The sequence below is a fragment of the Bombus impatiens genome, unplaced genomic scaffold (genome assembly GCF_000188095.3).
Source record: "Bombus impatiens unplaced genomic scaffold, BIMP_2.2 scf_0460, whole genome shotgun sequence".
NCBI classification, from domain to species: domain Eukaryota; kingdom Metazoa; phylum Arthropoda; class Insecta; order Hymenoptera; family Apidae; genus Bombus; species Bombus impatiens.
The window spans coordinates 37,935-58,988 of NT_176879.1; the positions used below are offsets into that span (position 1 = coordinate 37,935).

Genomic DNA, 21,054 nt, shown 5'->3' on the forward strand with positions numbered 1-21,054 from the left:
CAATTATACGTCCGTAACAGCGTCGTATTAATATTACTTGCCGCAAGCCTTGCGGCGAACGGGTATATGGTAAGTATCCAATTGAAATCTAGCACTTATCTTTTATTGTAACATATATGCAGTACATAAACATGAGAGTTGAGTAAGCTTGGGAAAGCTTCGTGCACATTTGCATGTGCGAGATCAAGAAATGTCTGTTTCGATCAAAAATAGATATCATCAATGTATCGGGTTTAGGTTTGCATATATAGACAAATAAGTATAAGTGTTACGTTTCGACTAGATCATTCTATTCGGCCGCTAATAACTAATATACAGACATATACACTGTCACGGACGCACAATAATAGGCAGAATTCACTGTACTGGTATTGATAATTTTTTGCGATTATCCCGGAAACTATAAACGACTGACAGTTACATAAACAGGAAAAAGTTGTTCAAAATGTTGAGTTGTACAACATATTCAAAAATCGTCCGAATTAGGCGAAGCTCTTCTACAGTTTCATTTCGTGGAGCAAAACAGAATTAATATTTAACAAAGCCTCGTAATGTGCAGTTGGATTCATTATTTGTTGATGAATGTAAACGCTACATAGTTTTCATCTATGTATTTTACATCGATATATTTTATATAACATAGAACTCGGTATTCCATACCGATTGGTTTACATACCCTGGCGACGCATTTCTAATAGATACGCGACTTCTAAGAAAGTAAAAGGTACTTTATGTTAAAAACGAGAGACGGAATTAGAAATATGTTCGCAGTTGAAAATTACTTTTCTACAGGAGAGTATCTTCCTTAGTTAAAATTAAGAGTATTAACTCGCACGATTCAAATAAAGCGGTCAGTAACATTTTATGATCTTCTTCTAGAACGTAGAAAGAAACTCCCACGTAGGAAGAAACAGAGAACGAAGCGTTTTCTCTTTCCTTAAAAGTTCTAATATTTTCATGCAGAGTTGACAAAAAGTTACAGACAAACGTGAGAGTGAATTACACTCGATCGTTCGCAAATATATTCTCCAAGCATTTGTAGCTCTGGCAGCAAATATGCTTTCGGTTCAGCGCAACTCCTACGGAGCAGTTCGTTCTAATTCGTATTCGTATGTAATTTTTACCCAACACAGAAAATCCAACGTACCGTTTTTCCCTATCCTATTTATGCATATATATATACACATAGATTTGATCACAGAAGTGATTTTCGCATATTTTTATACGTCGTTACGTATTCTTTCCGCTTGTTTGTAATATTCTCAGGCTGCACTATATACTACGCCATATGTATCTAAACAGATATACATACTACCTAAGTACGCATCTTATAGCCATGGATAGAATACGTGGTACTTACTTAATTTATTAGTACTAATAGTACCAACGATTTCTTTCCATTTCTCGGATTCGTATTAATCCAGTAATTATTATTGTTTTTCAATTCCAAATTTGTAGAGTTCTGTTCGCACGTTCGCAGTGATTTTTCAAGTGAAAATATTTCTTATAGTACCTTTGTTATCATTTCTTATATGGAGTCCAATTGTGATGTCATTGTAAAAGTAGAAAAAGTGGTTTTAGTAAGTTCGGTATAGCTTTTATCATGAATTAGAACAGACCGTTAAAAATTCATATGGATTATCACTGGTATTCTTGCAGTCTTTTCTGATAATGATCTATATAGCAAACCAAATTAATCGTCAGAATCGATTTCGGTGTAGATGACGTAGAACGATAAAGAACCAACAATAATTCGGGGAATGCATAAGTAGACAAACTATAGTGCATGATATCGCTTTGGTTGTGTGTGACAACAATCTCTGTTACGAAGGATTGCAAGAATTATCCTATTCTTATTGTCGTATTTATATTTTATTGTTAAATATAATAATATAATATAATTAATTACCTTATTGTATATAAGCATATATATATATATATATAATGGTGGTTGATAACTGATGGTACAAGCGGAAAGGGGGTGATTCTACGCGAAAAAAGAAGTCGAAAATATAGAATAAAAATTTTTCGTTTGAGGCTTTGTTTTTCAGAAAATATATTCACTCATTATATATATATATATATAACGAGTGAAAATCTGCAGATTTCTGTCAATATTCATACAATATGATCACGATACGTTTGTTATGAGTAAATATATGTATATTCTGAATAAAAATAATATAAAATTTGTTTGCATAGCGATGATAATATCGAGTCAACAACATGACGTGCAGATGATCGAAAAATCAAAATTTGAGGTCCGGATGGTGTTAACAATTCGCAATTTACAAAAAGACAACGTGGGTACTTACAAGTGTGTAGCCAAAAATTCTCTTGGTGACGTCGAGAGCAGTATTCGATTGTATGGTAAGTATAACCTGGAATTACATATCTACTTCCTATCAATTTTATAAATAGCTATAGTCACATTAAAATTGTTTATTCCTGGTTTTCTTAAGATTAACATTCTGTTTTCATCAGAAAAAAGATTTTTAACAAAATATTCATATTCTATTTATATGTATCGTGTTATTCTCTTATCGTTTTCTTTTTAGTCGTTGTTTCTTTGCTTCTTTTACATTTGCTTTTATTTACTTGTATTTCTTTGAACTATTGGTCCCAAATTTTTAACCTAACAAAATAAATTAATAAAAATGCGCTAATGTGCAGAAATGCCTTTTTTTAAATTATAGCACTTGTCGTGACTCGATCCTTTTTTGCATGATTTTCGTATTCTCTTTGGTGATAGTTCTATCTCTGATAGATCATGAAATGTAGCTACTGTATTACACACATATATAAAAGTAAATGTATTTTCATTATTGTCATTAGGCTTCACTTTACACTGCAAGAAAAATTTAAAAGATACGCCGAATCGAAAATTAACGACACGACGACGGTAATTGTGGTCGTCGGACTGATACTAAGTAACGAGAAAAGATGAATGATTAGCTGCATTCAAATAGCGTCGCACTTAACAAAACCAGCTGAAAGAATCGTTAAGTATCAAGCAAAGTAGGGTTTAACTGGTTGATAGTTGTTGCGCTGAATATCGGAAATTTGTCTCCGTTCTGATGTTATTTCACGGCTGATAACAGCAGCCTAAGCGAGGGGTTAACGAATCTTTGCGGAATATCCGAGTGGAAATTATTCTTGCTGGGTTGCATATTAGATAAAAGACTGATCGCGGTGTGATGGAAATAAGAAAGTGTTTCGCACGTTTCAAACACGCTCGCGTTTACAGGCATCCTCACTTTGTCACGGAATCCTCCAGAGGATTTACCCCCTGGCAGCATTCGGCTTCTTTCGGTCAATCCTTATCTTCTCGCATACGATCCTGAGGATTTCCCAATCGGGTCAGAGTCAGACTCAGGGGAATCACGAGCAGCCCGTGCACTTTGATTCACTTCGGTCACACGCTCGTGTCCTCCGTAAATCGTCACGAGAGCCTCTCGCGTTTTAGAAATCAATGTTGTTCCCTGACGCAGGGATTTACCTACTACTTTACTTATCACACAGCGTACTGCAGTGTGCACATTCTTCTTTCTCGTGAGAGCATCGTCGATTATTCACTGCCACCATTCTTAATGCGTCGAAAATATTTTCTCTCCTCTCTCTTCCTATTCTAAGGGAAAGTATCACTTTTGACAACTGTCAAAATCGTTACCAACTTTTTGTACATAAGAAGATAATTTTGGGAGAAATCTTTCATGTAAACTAATTCCTTACCTTGTGAAAGATGCTAGCGATTTTACCATACAGGCTGCAAAAGGGAAGGTAAACGAGAAAACTATGATGTATGTCACGAAAAGTATGACTAGAACTTTGATTAGTCAAAGTTTGTTAAGAATTTCATCTAGTCGAAATGTTTTCTTCTTCTTGCCAGCCCTTCCCAAAATTTTGGTTTTCTCTGTAATTAATCAACTACAAAAATATTTTGTTTATCCACGATCACACTTTACATCGACCTTGTTCTTAATTTCCCCATGAAAATTATTGATTTCTTATTAAAGTTATTTTTGTCGATGAAATAGGTATCTCTAAATAACGACAATTCGATGTATTTTTATCATCACGTACAAAATCTCCGATGGAAAGATAAGAACCAAGTTCAATACCTAATTCTTCAGTTATTGATCACGTCAAAGGAAAAATTTGCTGTAATCTTTCTACGTACATCAAGTATTAGAAATATTAATAATAAAAATATCAAAGCCCTGTTATTGACTGTCGTAAATAACAATAATATTTGAATGATTTTTTTGTATGAGTTTAAATGTGGAAGAAAAGGCATGGTAAAAGTTGAAAGCATAAATTTATCATTCGAGGAAAGTTAAATCTTATTCCATTTATTCCTTCTAGACAATTTTTCAGTGTATACATTATTTTTAAAAATGTACCAGAATTTTTCATTCTAAGAATTGTAAGCTCTTACAATTTGATAAAATTTAAAGGAGATTAGAACAATTTTTTCCTTTCAATATTATCTTCTAAAAAATGTAACTAAAATTAAATGCCTTTTCTGGTATTTATTTCAGAAATTTCAGGGCCTACAAAAACTCAAACAGTTGCTCGGCCATCTTTTTACGATGAAGAGGATGAGACTGTCTATGGTTCGGCAGAAATCGAGAAAATGGAGAACAAACCTCTATCCGTAGACAATACGATCAGTGGACACGTAGGATATCCATCGGTTGCAACTCCAGTGCCGACCGTAAGAATCGGTAAGAAGAGGCCAACAATCAGCGCCAATTCTAACGCAAATCATCGTCGACGAGCCTCTGATCTCCTCATCATTCTAATGCTGATCATTGCTTGTGAGAGATGTCAGTGAATAGACAGGCAGATAAAGGTTTGGAAAATCTGCTGTTATTAGATATAGATATATTGATATATTAATAATGTAAGAAAGGATTGATGTACGATGCGCTTTATTTTACATTAATTTTGTGCAGACCAAGCACGTATTCACTTTCCTCAGTGACTTATTCTTACATTGTAATTTTAATGATAAAAGAGCAAAAATGAATTGATTTTGGCGAATCGGTGAAGCGAGGGAAGGATTTGGATTAAAATGAGATTGTACGCATTGCAACGTATAGGAACAGGATTTTGAAATTGGGAGATTTGAATGAAAAACCTTTCAAGACATTAAACGAATTTATATTAAGTATCTTCGAAAGAAATGTCCTATAAAGAAAAGGAGATATCAGTAGTAGCGTAAGTTTTATTCATCGAACAATTAATAATTTTGAATTTAATGCTCAAATTATAAAAAAAATGTGGGTGAACTTGTAGAATCGTTTTGTCCTCTCCGATTTTATCGATTTTTTAATATGTTGTAAAGTTCAATATTTTGAAAATTTTTCCCTATAATGTAACCATCGGTCTCGTTTAGTTTCTGAGATATTTATATTTATAGTTTCCTAGCAAAAATCTGTAGATACTACTACGATGTATTTCTGCCTATAGTTATGCATCCGTGGCAGCATTGGTTGCCGGTCGTGTATCTTCTGTTTATATACGGAAGTCGGGCGAGCTTAAAGGCCTTGTGCACAACTGCATATGTGAGGCTGCAAGAAGTGTCTATAATATTTCACTTAAAAATGAATATTATCAATTTATTGGATTTAGGTTTTGATCTGGTTTAGTTTTTTTTAATCTGGTCATTGGGAGATGGCCGGACAACGCTTGCGTGAAATAATAACAAATTAATTATAATAGTAATAGGCAAGTGAATAATTGATACTATTTTATGAAATAAAACAATCGTTACTAATTCACGCGAACCTATACGTAATACATTGACGATATTCACTTTTAATTGAGTTATAAGTTATAACAAAACATTTCTTGCAGCGTTGCATATGCATGTTGTACACAAGGCCTTTAACCTTGCTATTCCTCGTTCATAAACAGAAGATAAGCGGACGGTGGCCGGCAACTTATGCATCGTTGCGATAGACACACTATTATAGGTAGAAATTGTAGTGGTACCTGCAGTTGTTTGCGAATGTCTCGTAAACTATGTCAGATCGACGGTTATATGTATAGGAAAAAAATGTTTAAAATGTTGATTCCTCTAAAATATTAAAAAATCATAAAAATCGGGTGTGACGGAACACCTATAAATTCATCAAAATGTGCATATACATATATAATGTGCTTTATGTCCCATGACATTTCTGTCATGAGATTCATACTGTATAGTATCTCCTTTTACAATAGACGTGTTTTGTGGGAGTAGCAGATAATTCTAGTAGCCACCTATTTGTTTGAAAACATCTTTTGTAATTAATTATAAGAGCAATTTAATAGTTTTATGATGGTATTAGAAAATCCTAAAGACTTTGGGATATGAAACCACCATTAAACGTTTTATTTTAATTGATAACTGATAAATTATTTCTTAAATATGTCCATAATTGGACTATGCTCTAATATTTCTGTAATCAATAGTCACTTCTATGTAAGTAAACTTTAATATGAAATGATATGTTTCGTATCCTAAGATTGAAAGGGGTAGTTTCCTTTAGTTTATTCTTTTTTTGCAATTAAATATTTTATTCATACAAATTCAAATAAATAAGTCTAAGTATCCCAAAGTGCTGCGAAATGAAGACTGTTATTCAAAAAATGACGCTTTAATACGTGCAGATGAAATCCGTGAAATCCGTGATTTACATTTTAGAGAAAAACCTAAAATTTTCTTGTTTTTGGTACTTGAAAATTTCTGAAGATATATCTCCTATAAAGAAAGATTCGTGAAATTGAGAAAAGATATTTCCTATTATAAAATATCGCTTAACTTTTACGTGACTAGAAGTCTACGAACGGACCACGGAACTTGTATTTTTACGTGAGTGGTATAATGTGTTCTGTACTATAAACATGGCTTGCATTCTGCTTTTTAAGATCGTCGTCGTTCTTAAAGAATGAAATTAAAGTAGCTACACCCTAAATTGTAGACAGTCCGAGATAAATGCAAATGTGGACAATCTAACTTGAGCATATAAGTATGTTTCACATATGTATGTATGTATTACATAGGTAAGTAACAGAGAAAAGGAGACACGTGATTTGGAAGCGTATAATGAAACGAGATGTTATAGCTTTACTTTGAGTGAAAACAAACTGGATAAAATATTTATATTAACAAGATCATACATACAGATATATGCGAATATGTTGTTTGCATCGATTTGATTATTCGTATCGATATGTATTCTGTTTCGTTTACTCGTTGAGAAAAAAGTAAGACTTTAAGTCTTTTATAAGGTCTGCCATAGGGAATGCTACACATAAATACACGATACGATTGCATCGCGAATGTTCAATAAAACTATTGGATATATAAAAGTTCTATCCTCGTTTCATACCTACACGAAAAATTTCATAAAAATTTATTTTTCTGGAATATTTTTAGTTCGTAGAATTTGATATTTTTAATAGGTAAAAATTTCTTTCCTACAAATCCCTGTTCCCTTATCAAATTAATACACAAAAGTCGTGTAAAAGTTTAGTTTTCTAACTAATTAGTTTTCTAGAAATTCATCTGATTTAAATTCGATACACTTTGTGAAAATCTTGATACTTTAACAACTTTAATCGTGAGTAATTTAAAGATTCATCGTGACCACCATTATCAATCCTTGTCATTCTACGCTCTGATTAAATTTATACGATAATAATGACTGATCTAAAAGCTATGAAAAGACATGATTCTGTTAATTTTGAAGATGATAATAAGCTAGCAAAGTAGAAAAGGTTTGAAACGACGATGTAAGAATAAGAAATTTAAGAGGAAACAAAGCAAGGAAGGGTAGAAGAAGATAAAATCTACAATCCTGGCAACATATAGACACGCATACACATATGATACACATACGTTATATTCGCAAAACAAACTGCCAGGTGTGTGCTTCTTATGTCAGTTTCAACGGCAATAAATTTGCGTTATATGCATGTATATATGCTTGTACACGTATCTATGTATCATACACACGCAAGCTTGCACGTGTACATGTGTGTGCATATTGACACGTCAGGGTAACTAAGTTATCTGTATATGTAAGTAGACCTCGTAAGCAGCAAGTATTAATAGGGTATATCCCGTTTTTAATCACTGTCGGCGGTAGCTTCTTATGCGTTGAGTATCAAACATCTTGGCCAAGCCGGATGCTTTAATTAACGGACGGATTCCTTCGGTCGGACCAAGTGATTTTAGGCATCGCGTATATACGTGTATCTATATGTACACACACTCGCTCACGAACGACAGGTCGAACCTTGATTAGATACGTGCAATCTGTTGATTTACCTACGTCAATTTAACGTTATTATATCTTCGTTTAGAAATAAACGTATACGTCTTTTCGGAATATGATACACTGGATAATGACATTATTTTAGGTAGTGCAGTATTTATGTGAATAGTTACGATTAGGTAGTGTTGTTGTACATTTGTCTTCCCACGTAATCGTCTTTGGTAAAAACCAAAACATTTACTTTTTCGTAACTAATTGATTTTTCCATCAATACTTACAATAATCTTTTATTTTCTTTTTTTTTTATCTTTCGAATTAAAGTCGAGCTCTTCCATCTGCCATAAACTTTGTAAATAGATTAATCACGAGTCAATAGAACCGGTTCGGAACCAATTCACTGTTTAATCGTATCGCAAACTTTCATATCAAAAAGATGAATGGAAAGGTATGAGTATGTGCAAGTTAAAATGAAAATTTTCATTTGGAAAGGTTTTCTGAACTTTGTTATCGTATATAACGTAGATCCATTTACAAAATAATCCTTTGGAACAATAATTTCTCTCCTTCTAACAATGCATATATGCTTTCGCATATTTCTAATAAAAAAGTTTACAGACGACAACAATCCTTTTCTATATTCATACAGATCGCACGATCCCTCATCGAGGATCCCGTTTGTTTGTTCATTCCTTCTAAACTCTAGATGAAGAGACATAGCGAGTGTGTTGTGTTTTCTGTAAATGTGCGAATCCTGCTTTTTCTGAAGGATTTTGGTTGAATGGAAACAGGCGGCAACGGTAAATGAGCGTGAAAAAGAATGATATTCGTGATATTTTTGTATATATTTTCGACCGTTGATAGCGTTTTCTTTTGTGTTTCCTCTCGTTAATTGTTATTTATCGACGGGGAAAGTTCGGTTTAATCCCTTCGTATCAGCAGGAAGAAGAATGAGAGTAGGAAGGAAGAGAACTTGTACAGCTAGCTGAAAATCGTGTAATCGGGGATTAAAGCGTGACGAGTTTAACGTCTGATTATGACTTCGCGTCATCGGACGCTTCTGACACGACAGTTACTAAATAGATGAATGTCCTCCAGATTTTTTGGTTGTCGAACCTCGAGAACTATTAAATTAGCGACTGCTGCTAGCATTTCTTCGTTGAGAGGTTGCGTAGGTATTTCTCTACTGTGCTATTTCTATCGCTAGAGTGATTTATTTTTTTAGAACGTTTAAGCGTTTTTTTCTTTTAAAGGCAACGTCTTGAAGATTTAAAGAAGTTCCCAAGCCCTCAAATCAAATGGTTCATGGCTAACATCGAAACGTTACCAGGGGTTACAAGTAGGCTAAGAACACTTTTACACAACAATTTGAGCATGATTGAAAAGATGCAATGATACACGCTTTGCTTCCTAATACTATAATATGCATATGTACTTGCATGATATCGCGCTAAAAAAATTTTCCTTTTTTACCATTTAACAGCTAGGATGATAACTATAGGGTGAGACTGAGAAATTTAGAAATTATTGGTACGTTAATTGACTTTTGTTCCATGTTACAAGTATTATATGTCATACATTGTTTGATTTTTTTGTGTTATTTTATAAAAAGTGATAATTTATCGTTTGTTTATTTGTTGTTGTTGTTGTAGTTATAAATGTCATTTCTAAGAAGAATGTTATATTAAATTATAAATAAATATATTACTAAACTGTTACTTCTTGAAGTTGAAGATAGATAAAATGAATTGCCGTGTAAAGGAGAAAATGATAGTACTCAAAAAGGATTTCACAATCAGTATCATAATATCGTTAGAGACGACTTTCAACTTACTGAGCTACCAAATGAGACTAAAAATTTACATGATAATCCCTTTTGATTCTTTAAACGCTATTTTTTCGTAATTTACTTATTATTCTGTTTTGTTGACTTCTTTTGTTTATAAATCATTTAATAATTGATTTGTTTTATAATTTATATCATTGCAATATCGCGTTTTGGAAAAGTAATGACACGATTCGTAAAAGTGGATTGTTCTCGTTAACACGCACCATATTTATTGGATTTATGACTGATACAACTCGAAAGTAGGCTAAATATTTTAACAATTGCTTTGTTTTCAATGTTAATCAAACATATTTTTTATTACTCATTGTTCATTGTTCTTCCGTAATAATGGTATAATATCACGCATGTAAATTTTACAATTGAATGATTCAAAACAAAATGATTCAAAATTGTTAACCGGTACTGTATTTCCGAAAAATCCACCTAGGTATATCTTCTAAATATTATCATTTCTAAACTATTCTATGTTAACGTAACATCAATGGGAAGTTCCTTATCCTATGTTCTTCTGCACGATACATTTCCCTGCAGGCTGCCCAAGAATTCCCCAAGTTTATGAGTTCAGCCATCAAGAAAGCTAACGTGGCGCGGCGTGTCGACTAAAAGGAAGAGAAAGAATTCGGTCATCGCAGGGAATTATATAGGCGGAATCCGGCTTTAAGGACTACGCGAGGAAGATCTTAGTTCCTTCATAAATAAACACAACTGTCCGAACAGCTGGTGCGGACGTAATTCATCGCGAATTAATTTAAGGGCCGGCCCCTTCTTCTTTACCCCGGTTTTCGCGCCGCTATTCCTTATGCCTTCTCCTCCGCCACTGGTACTTTCATTAAAGGTCTGCCGGCACCATTTGGTGGCTCACTTTATGCTGATTTTATTTCCTTTCTTTCGAGAACTCGAGATCCACGGTAATTGTGCGGTATTATTACCCCGAGCCGGCATAATGGCCTTGTGAAATATGGCCCATCGAACGAGCCTGTACACCATTGCACGTCGTCAACAGGATATCACAGCCCGCTGAAAATCATCGACGTTGATCCCAGTAGTCCTAGAGGATTCTCGATTACTTTCGTTCGATTAACAATTTATTTTCTTTCGCCTGTGTCCAAGGATGTTCATGGTTATCCTAGTGCAAACCTTTTCTTTCCAAAGGGGGTTTCGTAGATTTTCAGACAGGTTGGTCGATGATCTTTAAAGTTCTATAAAATTCGCCTCAAGTCGTTGTCTACTCACTTAGCAAATACTGAAGACGGTGCCCTGCTTTGTCATTTAGAAATTTGTTTTGGACTTTAACTTGTGTTAAGTATATGAAATAGTTGAGGTTTGTTTTTGCGAATTTCCGGTTACTTTCGTTAAAAAATAATAGTCAATCGAGTGAAATGAAGTTTGGTTTCTATTCGATAGATTTACTGTATCGAATGTAATAGCGTAAAAAAGAAATTCATGAAATTCATGAAACAATTGGGAATAATAATTTCTTAGTAAATGTATTTCGTGAAAAAAATTTCTTTTCATTCGAAACTCGAAATTAACATGAAGCTCGTAATATTTTAAAGCTGGACGTTATGTTCACGTATTTTTAGACGATTTTTTGTTATCGAGGACAATATTTCTAGGTAGAGCTCCTAAATACAGTCTCTGTGCTCGCCCAGAGTGAATGATTTGTTTGCCACTCGATTTAAGAAAACTTACATTTTGCACGTTCCTTTCAAATATTGTCTATCTTCGTTTTTATTACAATTAGTAAAAGTCGAATAAATTGAAACGTGGAATTATGTACAAAATAAGGTACAAACCTTTTATACCTAATAGATGTTATAATTAAAAAGTACGCCAAAGAGCAACAGTTTAATCATTTCTTGAGATTTCTGCACAGAGTTTCAATGATTTATTTACTTAAACCAATTTCTCAACATTTACTTAATAGTGTGTTTTTAAGAGTGTGTTTCTCAATGTTGTCAAATTCAATCTCTACCTCTCCAATATTTCCTAATTGTAAATAACTTCAAAATAGTTTACGGAAGTTCAATACGATGTTAACCAAGATAAATGCCTATTATCGATCAGGGAGACAATTACAATACATTCTTCACCCTTACCGTCCTAGGACAATAATCTTGAATGGAATTTTCGTAGCTTGCCACTTTGGTTGGCATGTCGCTGGCGCCTGTCAACCAATGATTTGAATAAGGCAAAAAAATCAAATCAACACTACTGCTATTTAGGTATTGAAATTAGGACTGTCACTTTCAACGTTCATCTATACTTTCCTATGTTTATATACACACACATAGTTAAAGTGAAAGATGCATAGTGGACGTATGCACTAATCAAATCATCAACGAATATACACAATATATTACATTTTCTGACAACATGTTACAATTAATTAAAATAAAATGATACTTGGATCATATTACCAAGAAAATTATTGAAAAGTTATTTAATCTTAAAACCTGTATTTATCGTATGTATCTGTAAAAAATATTCGCTTTTATCATGGTGTTGCATTTTTTATCATGACACAGTGCGCTAAAAGCGAGTATAACCATCCTATCTATATGTAAAACATGTGTTTTCTCATGTGTTTCTCCGCTACATGCAAATAATAAATGCATACGTTTACCAATGAGCGTACACTTTAACTACACTCACGCTTAAACTCCAACATATCTTCCTAAACATATCTTTCCTTCGACAATTACAAACGTAGAAGACTTATTTTTCTGTAATTATAAGCGTCTACAAAGAAAGATCGAACGTATGTAAGTATTTATTTTTAAGAATGTCTCGTAGCATATCGAAGCAACACTTGTATGTATCTCTAGGTGATTATCGAGTGATTCTCATGTCTGACCATTCACGCTCTGTCTCTACTTTTGGATTCTCTTGTAAAAGAAGACAATATACACGCGTAAGTGAATTTTGCATGATTAAACTAAAAGTAAAACGATAACAAGGAATTTTGTAAAGAAACAGAAGAGGGCAAAGAATAAGTTTATGTTGCACATGTGAGGAATAATTTGCATTAAATAAAATTCTATTTAGATGAATGTACATATAATTTATAGAAGTCGTTGTAGTTCTGCAGTTTGCATGCGAACAAACAAACGAGCAACAGAATGTATGTTATAGGAAAAAATAATACGAACAATCAGAGGATCCAGTATCCGAATTTCTTCATCGATAAAGACTAACCGACATCGATTACCCAGTAGCCTCTGTTCAATCGAGTTTTATTCCTTAATCGAATTTCACTTTTATTCAAACTATTAGTTTTACTGTTTGTAAGTCTAAAAAGTCTAAGAAGTTTGAGAGTCTAAGGGTCTAAAAAGAGTTCAAGAAGTTTAAGTGATTCAAGTATTCATCAAGAAACACAAAAAATGTTTAATCAACATGGGTTCTAGAATCGATACTTTTAATACAAAATATAATTTGTATGTACCTTCGCGCGAAGGTTCTTAATCAGCTTTGATTTATTTATATATGCAAAATAACGTAAATTACAACAATAAAAAAAAATAATAATAATAATTTGAATTCATAATACATACATCGAATCAATGAAATTTTTTACTATTAGCGCCTTCAAAGACTTACGAACCTAAAAGAATGTAAGGAAATTTGTTTTCCAAAGACATCGACAAGTATTATAAGTTAAACAAACGTTGATAACCATGGTGATAAATCTTGCGAAATTTGGCATAAAGTGGGCTTATCTGACTCTCCGACTACATATCGGGAGAAAGCCTTTTTGTATGATACATACTGGAATAATCTTTGCCTGTAACATATACATATGCACAAGTACACGAGCCGGATCTTTGAATCGTCCTTGGCATCTGTAATGTCTAACCCGTGTCAAGGGGGATTATTTATACATCATAGTCAACTCTGGATGATCTCTGAAAGCTGACGCTTTAAAACGTTTTCTCCGATTATAACACTAGACAAGAATCTGTCGTATGTACATTATCGCAGTCAATTGATTATTTTTTATATTGATTATTATTTTCTCCATTCCTTCGAAATATTTAATTGGTCAGTTGTTGGATTATCTATAGGCACGACAGCGAATTCGTACTTACGCATATTAGAGAGGACTATAAATTTAATTGCAATAGGCCCCGTTGCCTGCCGCGGGATTTGTCCTTAGTTTTCCCACAAAAGGAAAAATCTTTACGAAGAAGAAAGAAAGAAAGAGAGAGAGAAAGAGAGAAGTTATTTTATGACTACGAAGTCTGAAGCGAATTTTTGCGCGACTAGAATTGTACAAGTATCTCGTTGGTTAATACCAACCTTACCAGGCCCAGTCAAATGACCAACTTCAAAATTTAATTAAAAATTGCACATTCATGGTTACTTCTTTTGTTCGTCTAACTTCATGTAAATTCCTATATTAGCTGATTAATCAATTTTTCAATTTTTGTTGATATAAGTATTTACATAAGAAAGAAATAACAATGAATGTGCAATTTTAATTTAAATTTTGAAACTGGTCATTTGACCGGCCCTGGTAAGGTTAGTGTTAACACATAGGTTTCTGTCTCTTCTCTCTGTTTAATTTTTCTTATTTTTCTTTAGTTGTTGTTTCGAAACTTATTGCTAAAAGAAAAGAGAATACTTGATGCGACGCGACGAACGTTGCAAATCCATGGCTTCCATGTATTAACATTTTTCTATATAACGAATATGACGATAAATGCAGCGAACGAATGTATTTAAGGAAGAAAATAAAGTTAATGTAAATCATCGATGGCAAAAACATTTTCAGTGTTCAAACATTCGTGATATTGAAGAGTTTTCTTCCCGACGAATATAGTTATGTACACTTCCCAGTGAAAGAGGTATTTAAATATTGTCCGAGTTCTTTCCCCCAGTTTGTTCCAGTTTCTTTTCCAACAAAATGCATAATTTTATATACGTATGTAAGTACACGCGAAGCAAATGAGGGTATGTATTTACTTTTCTTTGTTTCGTGTTTCGCTTGTGAAATGGGATGCAATGAAATTACGTATGTAATGATTAAGTTGCACGGATGGCGAACGTTGCAGAGATCGTAAACAAAATTTTTATTGGTAAAGAAAAAGAAATTGATAGGATTTTGATAATCCGGGCAGTAGAGTAATTAAATTACTGTATGAGATGAAGCAATTGATAATTTGTTGGGACCGTTGAAATTACAGGTATTTTGCTATCCGTTGACTGAGAATGAACGTAATATTCGGATATGTATCTATCTGTACTCGATATCTGTTTATCGAACGTAACAATTAAGTCAATCGCAATTTTCATAGGGTATGATAATGAAGATTCGATTACTTTATACCGTAACATTTATTCCGTGAATAATGCCCGATTAATGACATTTGTTAGGTATAATGGCCGTATAATTATAACTGATCCTTTAATTTGTCAGCGAAAAAAGGAAACAAGAGATACATAATTGATTGTATAAATGAAACAAGCAAGCGTACGGTTTCTTATTAGTTTGATAGTGCAATGTATGTATATTAGGTGTGTGCGATAATTTTATATATCCACTCGTGTCGTAATGGCCGATTTCTCTCCAGGAAATTGGCAAAAATTATCGACGAATGCAGAACTCTGTATAAAAGATGTAGAATGATGCAAGGGAATCCTGTAAATATTTGTGAATACATATATTGTAGTCAGTATCAGGAAGAAATAAAGATAGAGACATACTTCGTATGTCCCATATGAAGCTGTACGATATAGATTATTTCGTTACCTCTTTCCTTTTGTCTTCTTGCTGTATTCACCTAATTAGGTTACAATTACGTTACGACTGCTAGTCGAATGTAAGGGAAAGAAGGATAATAGAAGGTGATCAATTTTTGTGCAGCTCAGGCACCAAAAATATTTATAGGACATCATTCTAGGATTCCAAGGAATTATAAAAACACAATTTTTTTACCTGCAATATGATGGGAAAATTGTAAAAAAGCAGTTGAAGTATGAAGGTAACGGAGCGAAAAATTGGTAATTGTTAATTTCGATTATAATTTTGTAACAAATGGATGAAATTAAAAAAATTTAATGCTATTTTGTAAATAAAAAGTTGATCTTTATATCATACGTTGAAAATAACTGGCAATAATATCTTTCAACATTAAATTTATTTGGAGGAATATGTTCGTAATTGTACTATGATTTACCTAGTAAAGGAAACTGTATTGTATTAACTCCTTCCGGTCGTAATTGCGTAAGATATAGGCCTCTCGTAACACTAAACAATATTTTGTCAAAATAGATAATATAGAATATTAGTAATAGAAGAGAATAGTAGCAAAATAGTAAGTAGGATAGTTATAAAACTAAGAATGACAGAAATTCACTAAACAAAACTGAAACATGGAGAAAAACCAATTTTTCCACTTCGAGATACTATCTCTTCCTGCTAATGGTTTGTTTCTTGTCTAATTCACAAGATAAATATGTGTGCCTTTTGCATTGTGACAATATTTAATGTCAATTAAATTGTTTATTTTGTTTATCTATTTATTTTATGTTACACATCTGATTAGGGTATCTGTAATTATAAAAAATTGCGTAATTGTAGAAAAGTTACTTCCTTCCCGATTTAGACTTTTCAATATGTTGTAAACTTAACATTTTGAACAATTTTTTCATTTTGGTACATGTAACTGATATGAATCGGTCGGCCATAGCATTCGAGATATTTGCAACAAACTATGGATACCACTACAGTGAATTCTGTCTATAATTATGCACCCGTGGCAGCGTTTGTAACAGCTTCTGTTTACTTATACAAACGAAGGTAGGGTGAGGTTGGATAAAGCTCCGTATGCAACTACAAATGCGAGATTGTAATAAATACTTGTTATAATTCAATTAAAAATGAATATCATCAATGACAGTATTGGGAATTAGGTCTTTTCAATCCAGCGGAGGCGACCAACAATGCTTGTATGAAACAATAACAATTCTTCTATTTCATGAAATAGCATTAATTATTCAGCTGCCTGGCATTTTTCTAATTAATTTGTCAATATCTTACGAGAGCGCTGACAGCCGTCCCGCGGATTAAAAAATCCAATTGAAACCCAAACCCAATACATTGATGATATTCATTTTTAATTGAGTTATAATGGACATTCTTATAGCCTCGCATATGCAGTTGTGTACGGAGCTTTAAGTACGCACAACCTTCATTGTTGTCGTACATATCATAAACAAAAAATAGGTAATCGGTAACCAATACTAACGTGTGTGCTGTCAAAAACACACAACTACAGGTAAAATTCACTGTAGTGAATTGTAGAAACGACCGACCAAGTGTTACATGTATAGGAAACAGTTGTTCAAAATGTTGATTTCCACAAAATATCCAAAAATCATTGAAACCAGAGAAGAAGTAACTTCTCAATAGTTTCATCTAAAAAACTGATGTGTAATTTAAATCTATTCCTTAGAAACAGAAAGGAATTTTTGTGCTATATTTTATCAATCTATTGATACCAGTATTAAAATAATGAGATATAACCGAACACCGAGAGAATGCCCGATGCCTGATGGTGAGTAACGAACAACTGAGAATGTATTTGGAACTTTCAGATGCGTAATAGTAATTTTATTCTTTTAGCTTTCGCTTACATATATATATGTAATATCGTGGTATAATATGTTTACAAAGGAATGGATGATACAGATGTTAATTGGACAGAAAAGACGATTGTTGTTCAACCTGAACTATTCACGCCAAACGTACAGAAAGCAGCACCACTAAATGATTAGAATACGACTCGACTTTCACAAACATTCAATCAACACTCTCTCGGTAACGCCACTCGCAAGCTCTGCTTCTCTCCTCGCACGCTGCTTCTCCACTCGCACGCTGCTTCTCGACTCCCGCGCTGCTTCTCCGCTCACTCTCTGTTGCAGCATTCTTTTGTCTTCTGCTAGGCCCACTGCACACGTGTTCTGCAGACGCTCGTGGCCAGGGTCACGTAGGTCTTTTCTACGAAACTATGCACTTGAAAAGGCCGATGACACATTGATGGGCCCGACGGCGCCTCGGCTCTCGCGACATTGTTCATGGTTCGCCCGATATCTCTTAGGCTTTTCGTCCACGATACTACATATATGTAAACATTAAGCGTATATCAATGCGGTGTGAGATTGGTGAACAGCAGAGAATAAAACAAGTGAAAATAAAACGGAAAAATAAAATCGTAGTAGCTAATCAGGTTTATTCATATGTATCAGAAATGAAGCGAAACGAAATCAAATGGAAGAAAATATGCGTAAGGTACGTATCAATTTTATATTCCATATTACATTTATTCCACAGAGATATTTATCGAGAAAAGGAACGTACTTCTTGAAGTAACAGAGAAAAATGATAGATATCGTTTTCATTTGAATTTAATGAAATATTTTTATACGCGCTTTCTGGGTTTTACATTCTGTTTGGTATGCGTCTGTCGATAGATCGATACAGTCCAGCAATTTGATATCGGATACACATGTGAAATACGTGCTCGTAAAGCAAAGCAAGACAAGCAACACGAATCTTTGGAGGTGAAGAAAATTCCGTGGACGTTCACAGAAAGCGGAAACTAAACTTTGCGGATACAAATACTACTACGGAAGTGACACTTTTAAATAAAACGAAACGAAATTAATTCTCTGCCAATGTTATTCTCCTTTATAACACGAAGCGATTTAAATTGAAGCAATCTATTGATCGAGAAGAAATTTCAACATGAAACATCTTGCATATTTCCACGAATGTTTTACATTGATATAATACATTGTATTCGAAACCAAAATGAAATTTTTAATGTGAAAGAGTTATTTGTTTCTTAGACTAATGGAAAATTTCTTAAGTGTTTTTCTTTTTTTTTTGTTAATCTACTAATAAATTAAACCACTGAATAAATTAAATATGGCAAAACTGCAGAAAAGTTAGCTCCACTCCGACTTCAATAATTTTCAAATACGTTGTAAAGCTTAATATTTTGATCGACTTTTTCCTATGCATATAACTGGCGATCGGACTTAGTTTCCGAGATATTTGCAAAAAAATTGTCAGTGCCACTATAATGAATTCTGCTTACAACTGTGCGTCCGTGGCAGCGTATGCGTCAGTTTGGTAGCCGGCGGTATTACAGTGGCAACATACGCTACCACGGACGTACAATTATGGGCAGAATTCACTATAGTAATACCGACAGTATTTTGTGACTATCTCGGAAACTAAAACCGATCGTCGGTCACATGTCTAAGGAGAAGAAGTTGTTGAATAATGTTGATTTTTATAACGTAATTCAAAATCGGCGAAATTTGAGAAAAGGTAGCTTTTCTGCAATTTCATCTTAAACATTTTACTTATTTACTTCTTATAAACTTGGAAATTATTGGGTCTACGCATTTCCTCCGTGTTCTTCGTACAAATAAAACAGTTCTTTACCAAGAAATTTTCCTAGAAATCAAGAGAGCTACACATCCCAGAAAGCCCTGTCAGCAATTCCATTGGCTTTTAAAGATGTTTGTAGGGATAGATGTTTGTAGATTAATTTCAAGAAATAAAGGAACCACAGGTTTAAACTAGAAATTAATTAATATAAAATTATAAACAGAAATGCACTGTATTTGACATCCACACTTTTACAATCATACGACCTATTATCACGTGGCTAGAGGAGTGACACAGCTATTTATATGAGAAAAGTAAATTTTTTAGAAAATCGGTTTGAGGTAGAATGTTTCGGGTACTAGAAGAAAGGAAAAGCAAATAGAAGGAAAATCAAAGTTCGGATGTAAAATCAAAATACAACAGTGAAGCCAGGAAACTGTGATTGTGCAGTTGAAACGATATGTTCCGATGTGCATGAAATTGATTCCAGAGAAGAGGTTCAAACAAAAATATCTGCGGTTCGATACGCATAGATACTGTAAGATTCGGAAATTGAATGTTATTTAATAGGCCTGAGAAATTTTATCTGGAGAAGGGGAAGAACATCCGGTTACGCATTATGCATGAAATGGAAAGGCGTAAGGAGGTTCCACGAGGTGGAAGGAAAAATTCGTTCAATATTATTTTAAACTTCTCTGAAACACGGTCGAAGGATATGCTGGGTCTTTCACGCACGTGCAACGTGGCGTAACAGTCAAACACTTGGCACCAGCCGGCACCGGATATGTGACATGAATATTTGTTTCTAATAAAATATGCCGAGTCGGCGGGCGCGTCCATTTGACGTACTTTTCGTCGTGCTTACATTAAAATTATTAGGCAAGTAAAGAAGGGGGAGAAGGAGAAGAGAGAGAACATGGAAAAAAAAGAAATTTTATCTCACTATGGATTTTTTTCGTCACTTATTTTACAATTTATATGGTGAAATTTGAAAATTCTGTTGCTTCCTATTAGCGTGTTCATGGAGTAGGATGTGTGTGATACTGATTCATATATTTTCTTGAAAAGTAAAATTCTGTTCATCGGCAGTGTTGGATACTTTTGGAAGTAACGAACTTCGAAATCTGTTCATTCAGAAGGAGGAAAAACATGAACATGTGAATCTTTATTAATAAAGCTTATAACAGAAATGACGAGGAAAGGAATTTTTCAGTTAGAATATTTAAATTCAAAGGGGAATAAACAGCATAGGTAGTTTTTCAAATTTTTAGTTTGTTTCATATTCACAATTGATGAAAACGTGATATGTGTGTGGCGGATCGGTACCAACAGGACGCCGACAGGTCAAGGCATCAACGCGGTCGTAACACCTCCCGGGCGATCCGCGGGTACCAACCGCCAACACCAGAGGGTTACTACGACGACAACGAGTCTGTCCGTCTCGCTAGCAGTCGAATATACGGTGTCAGGATACAAATACCGCACCTAGCGAGACTCCCTCTACGTCTAAGGCAGGGACTACTGGGCATAGCCTT

At 33.9% G+C, this 21,054-nt stretch overlaps 1 protein-coding gene across 1 annotated transcript in view; it reads left to right on the plus strand.

Moving 5' to 3' along the window:
- Positions 1-8,748, plus strand: part of LOC100746105 (lachesin) — a 29,309-nt gene extending 20,561 nt beyond the window's left edge. The window contains exons 6-7 of the mRNA XM_024368499.2: positions 2,203-2,370; positions 4,542-8,748. Coding sequence (XP_024224267.2) covers positions 2,203-2,370; positions 4,542-4,837 — 464 coding nt within the window. The 3' untranslated portion in view covers positions 4,838-8,748. The remainder of the gene's footprint in view (positions 1-2,202; positions 2,371-4,541) is intronic.
- Positions 8,749-21,054: the final 12,306 nt, after the last annotated feature.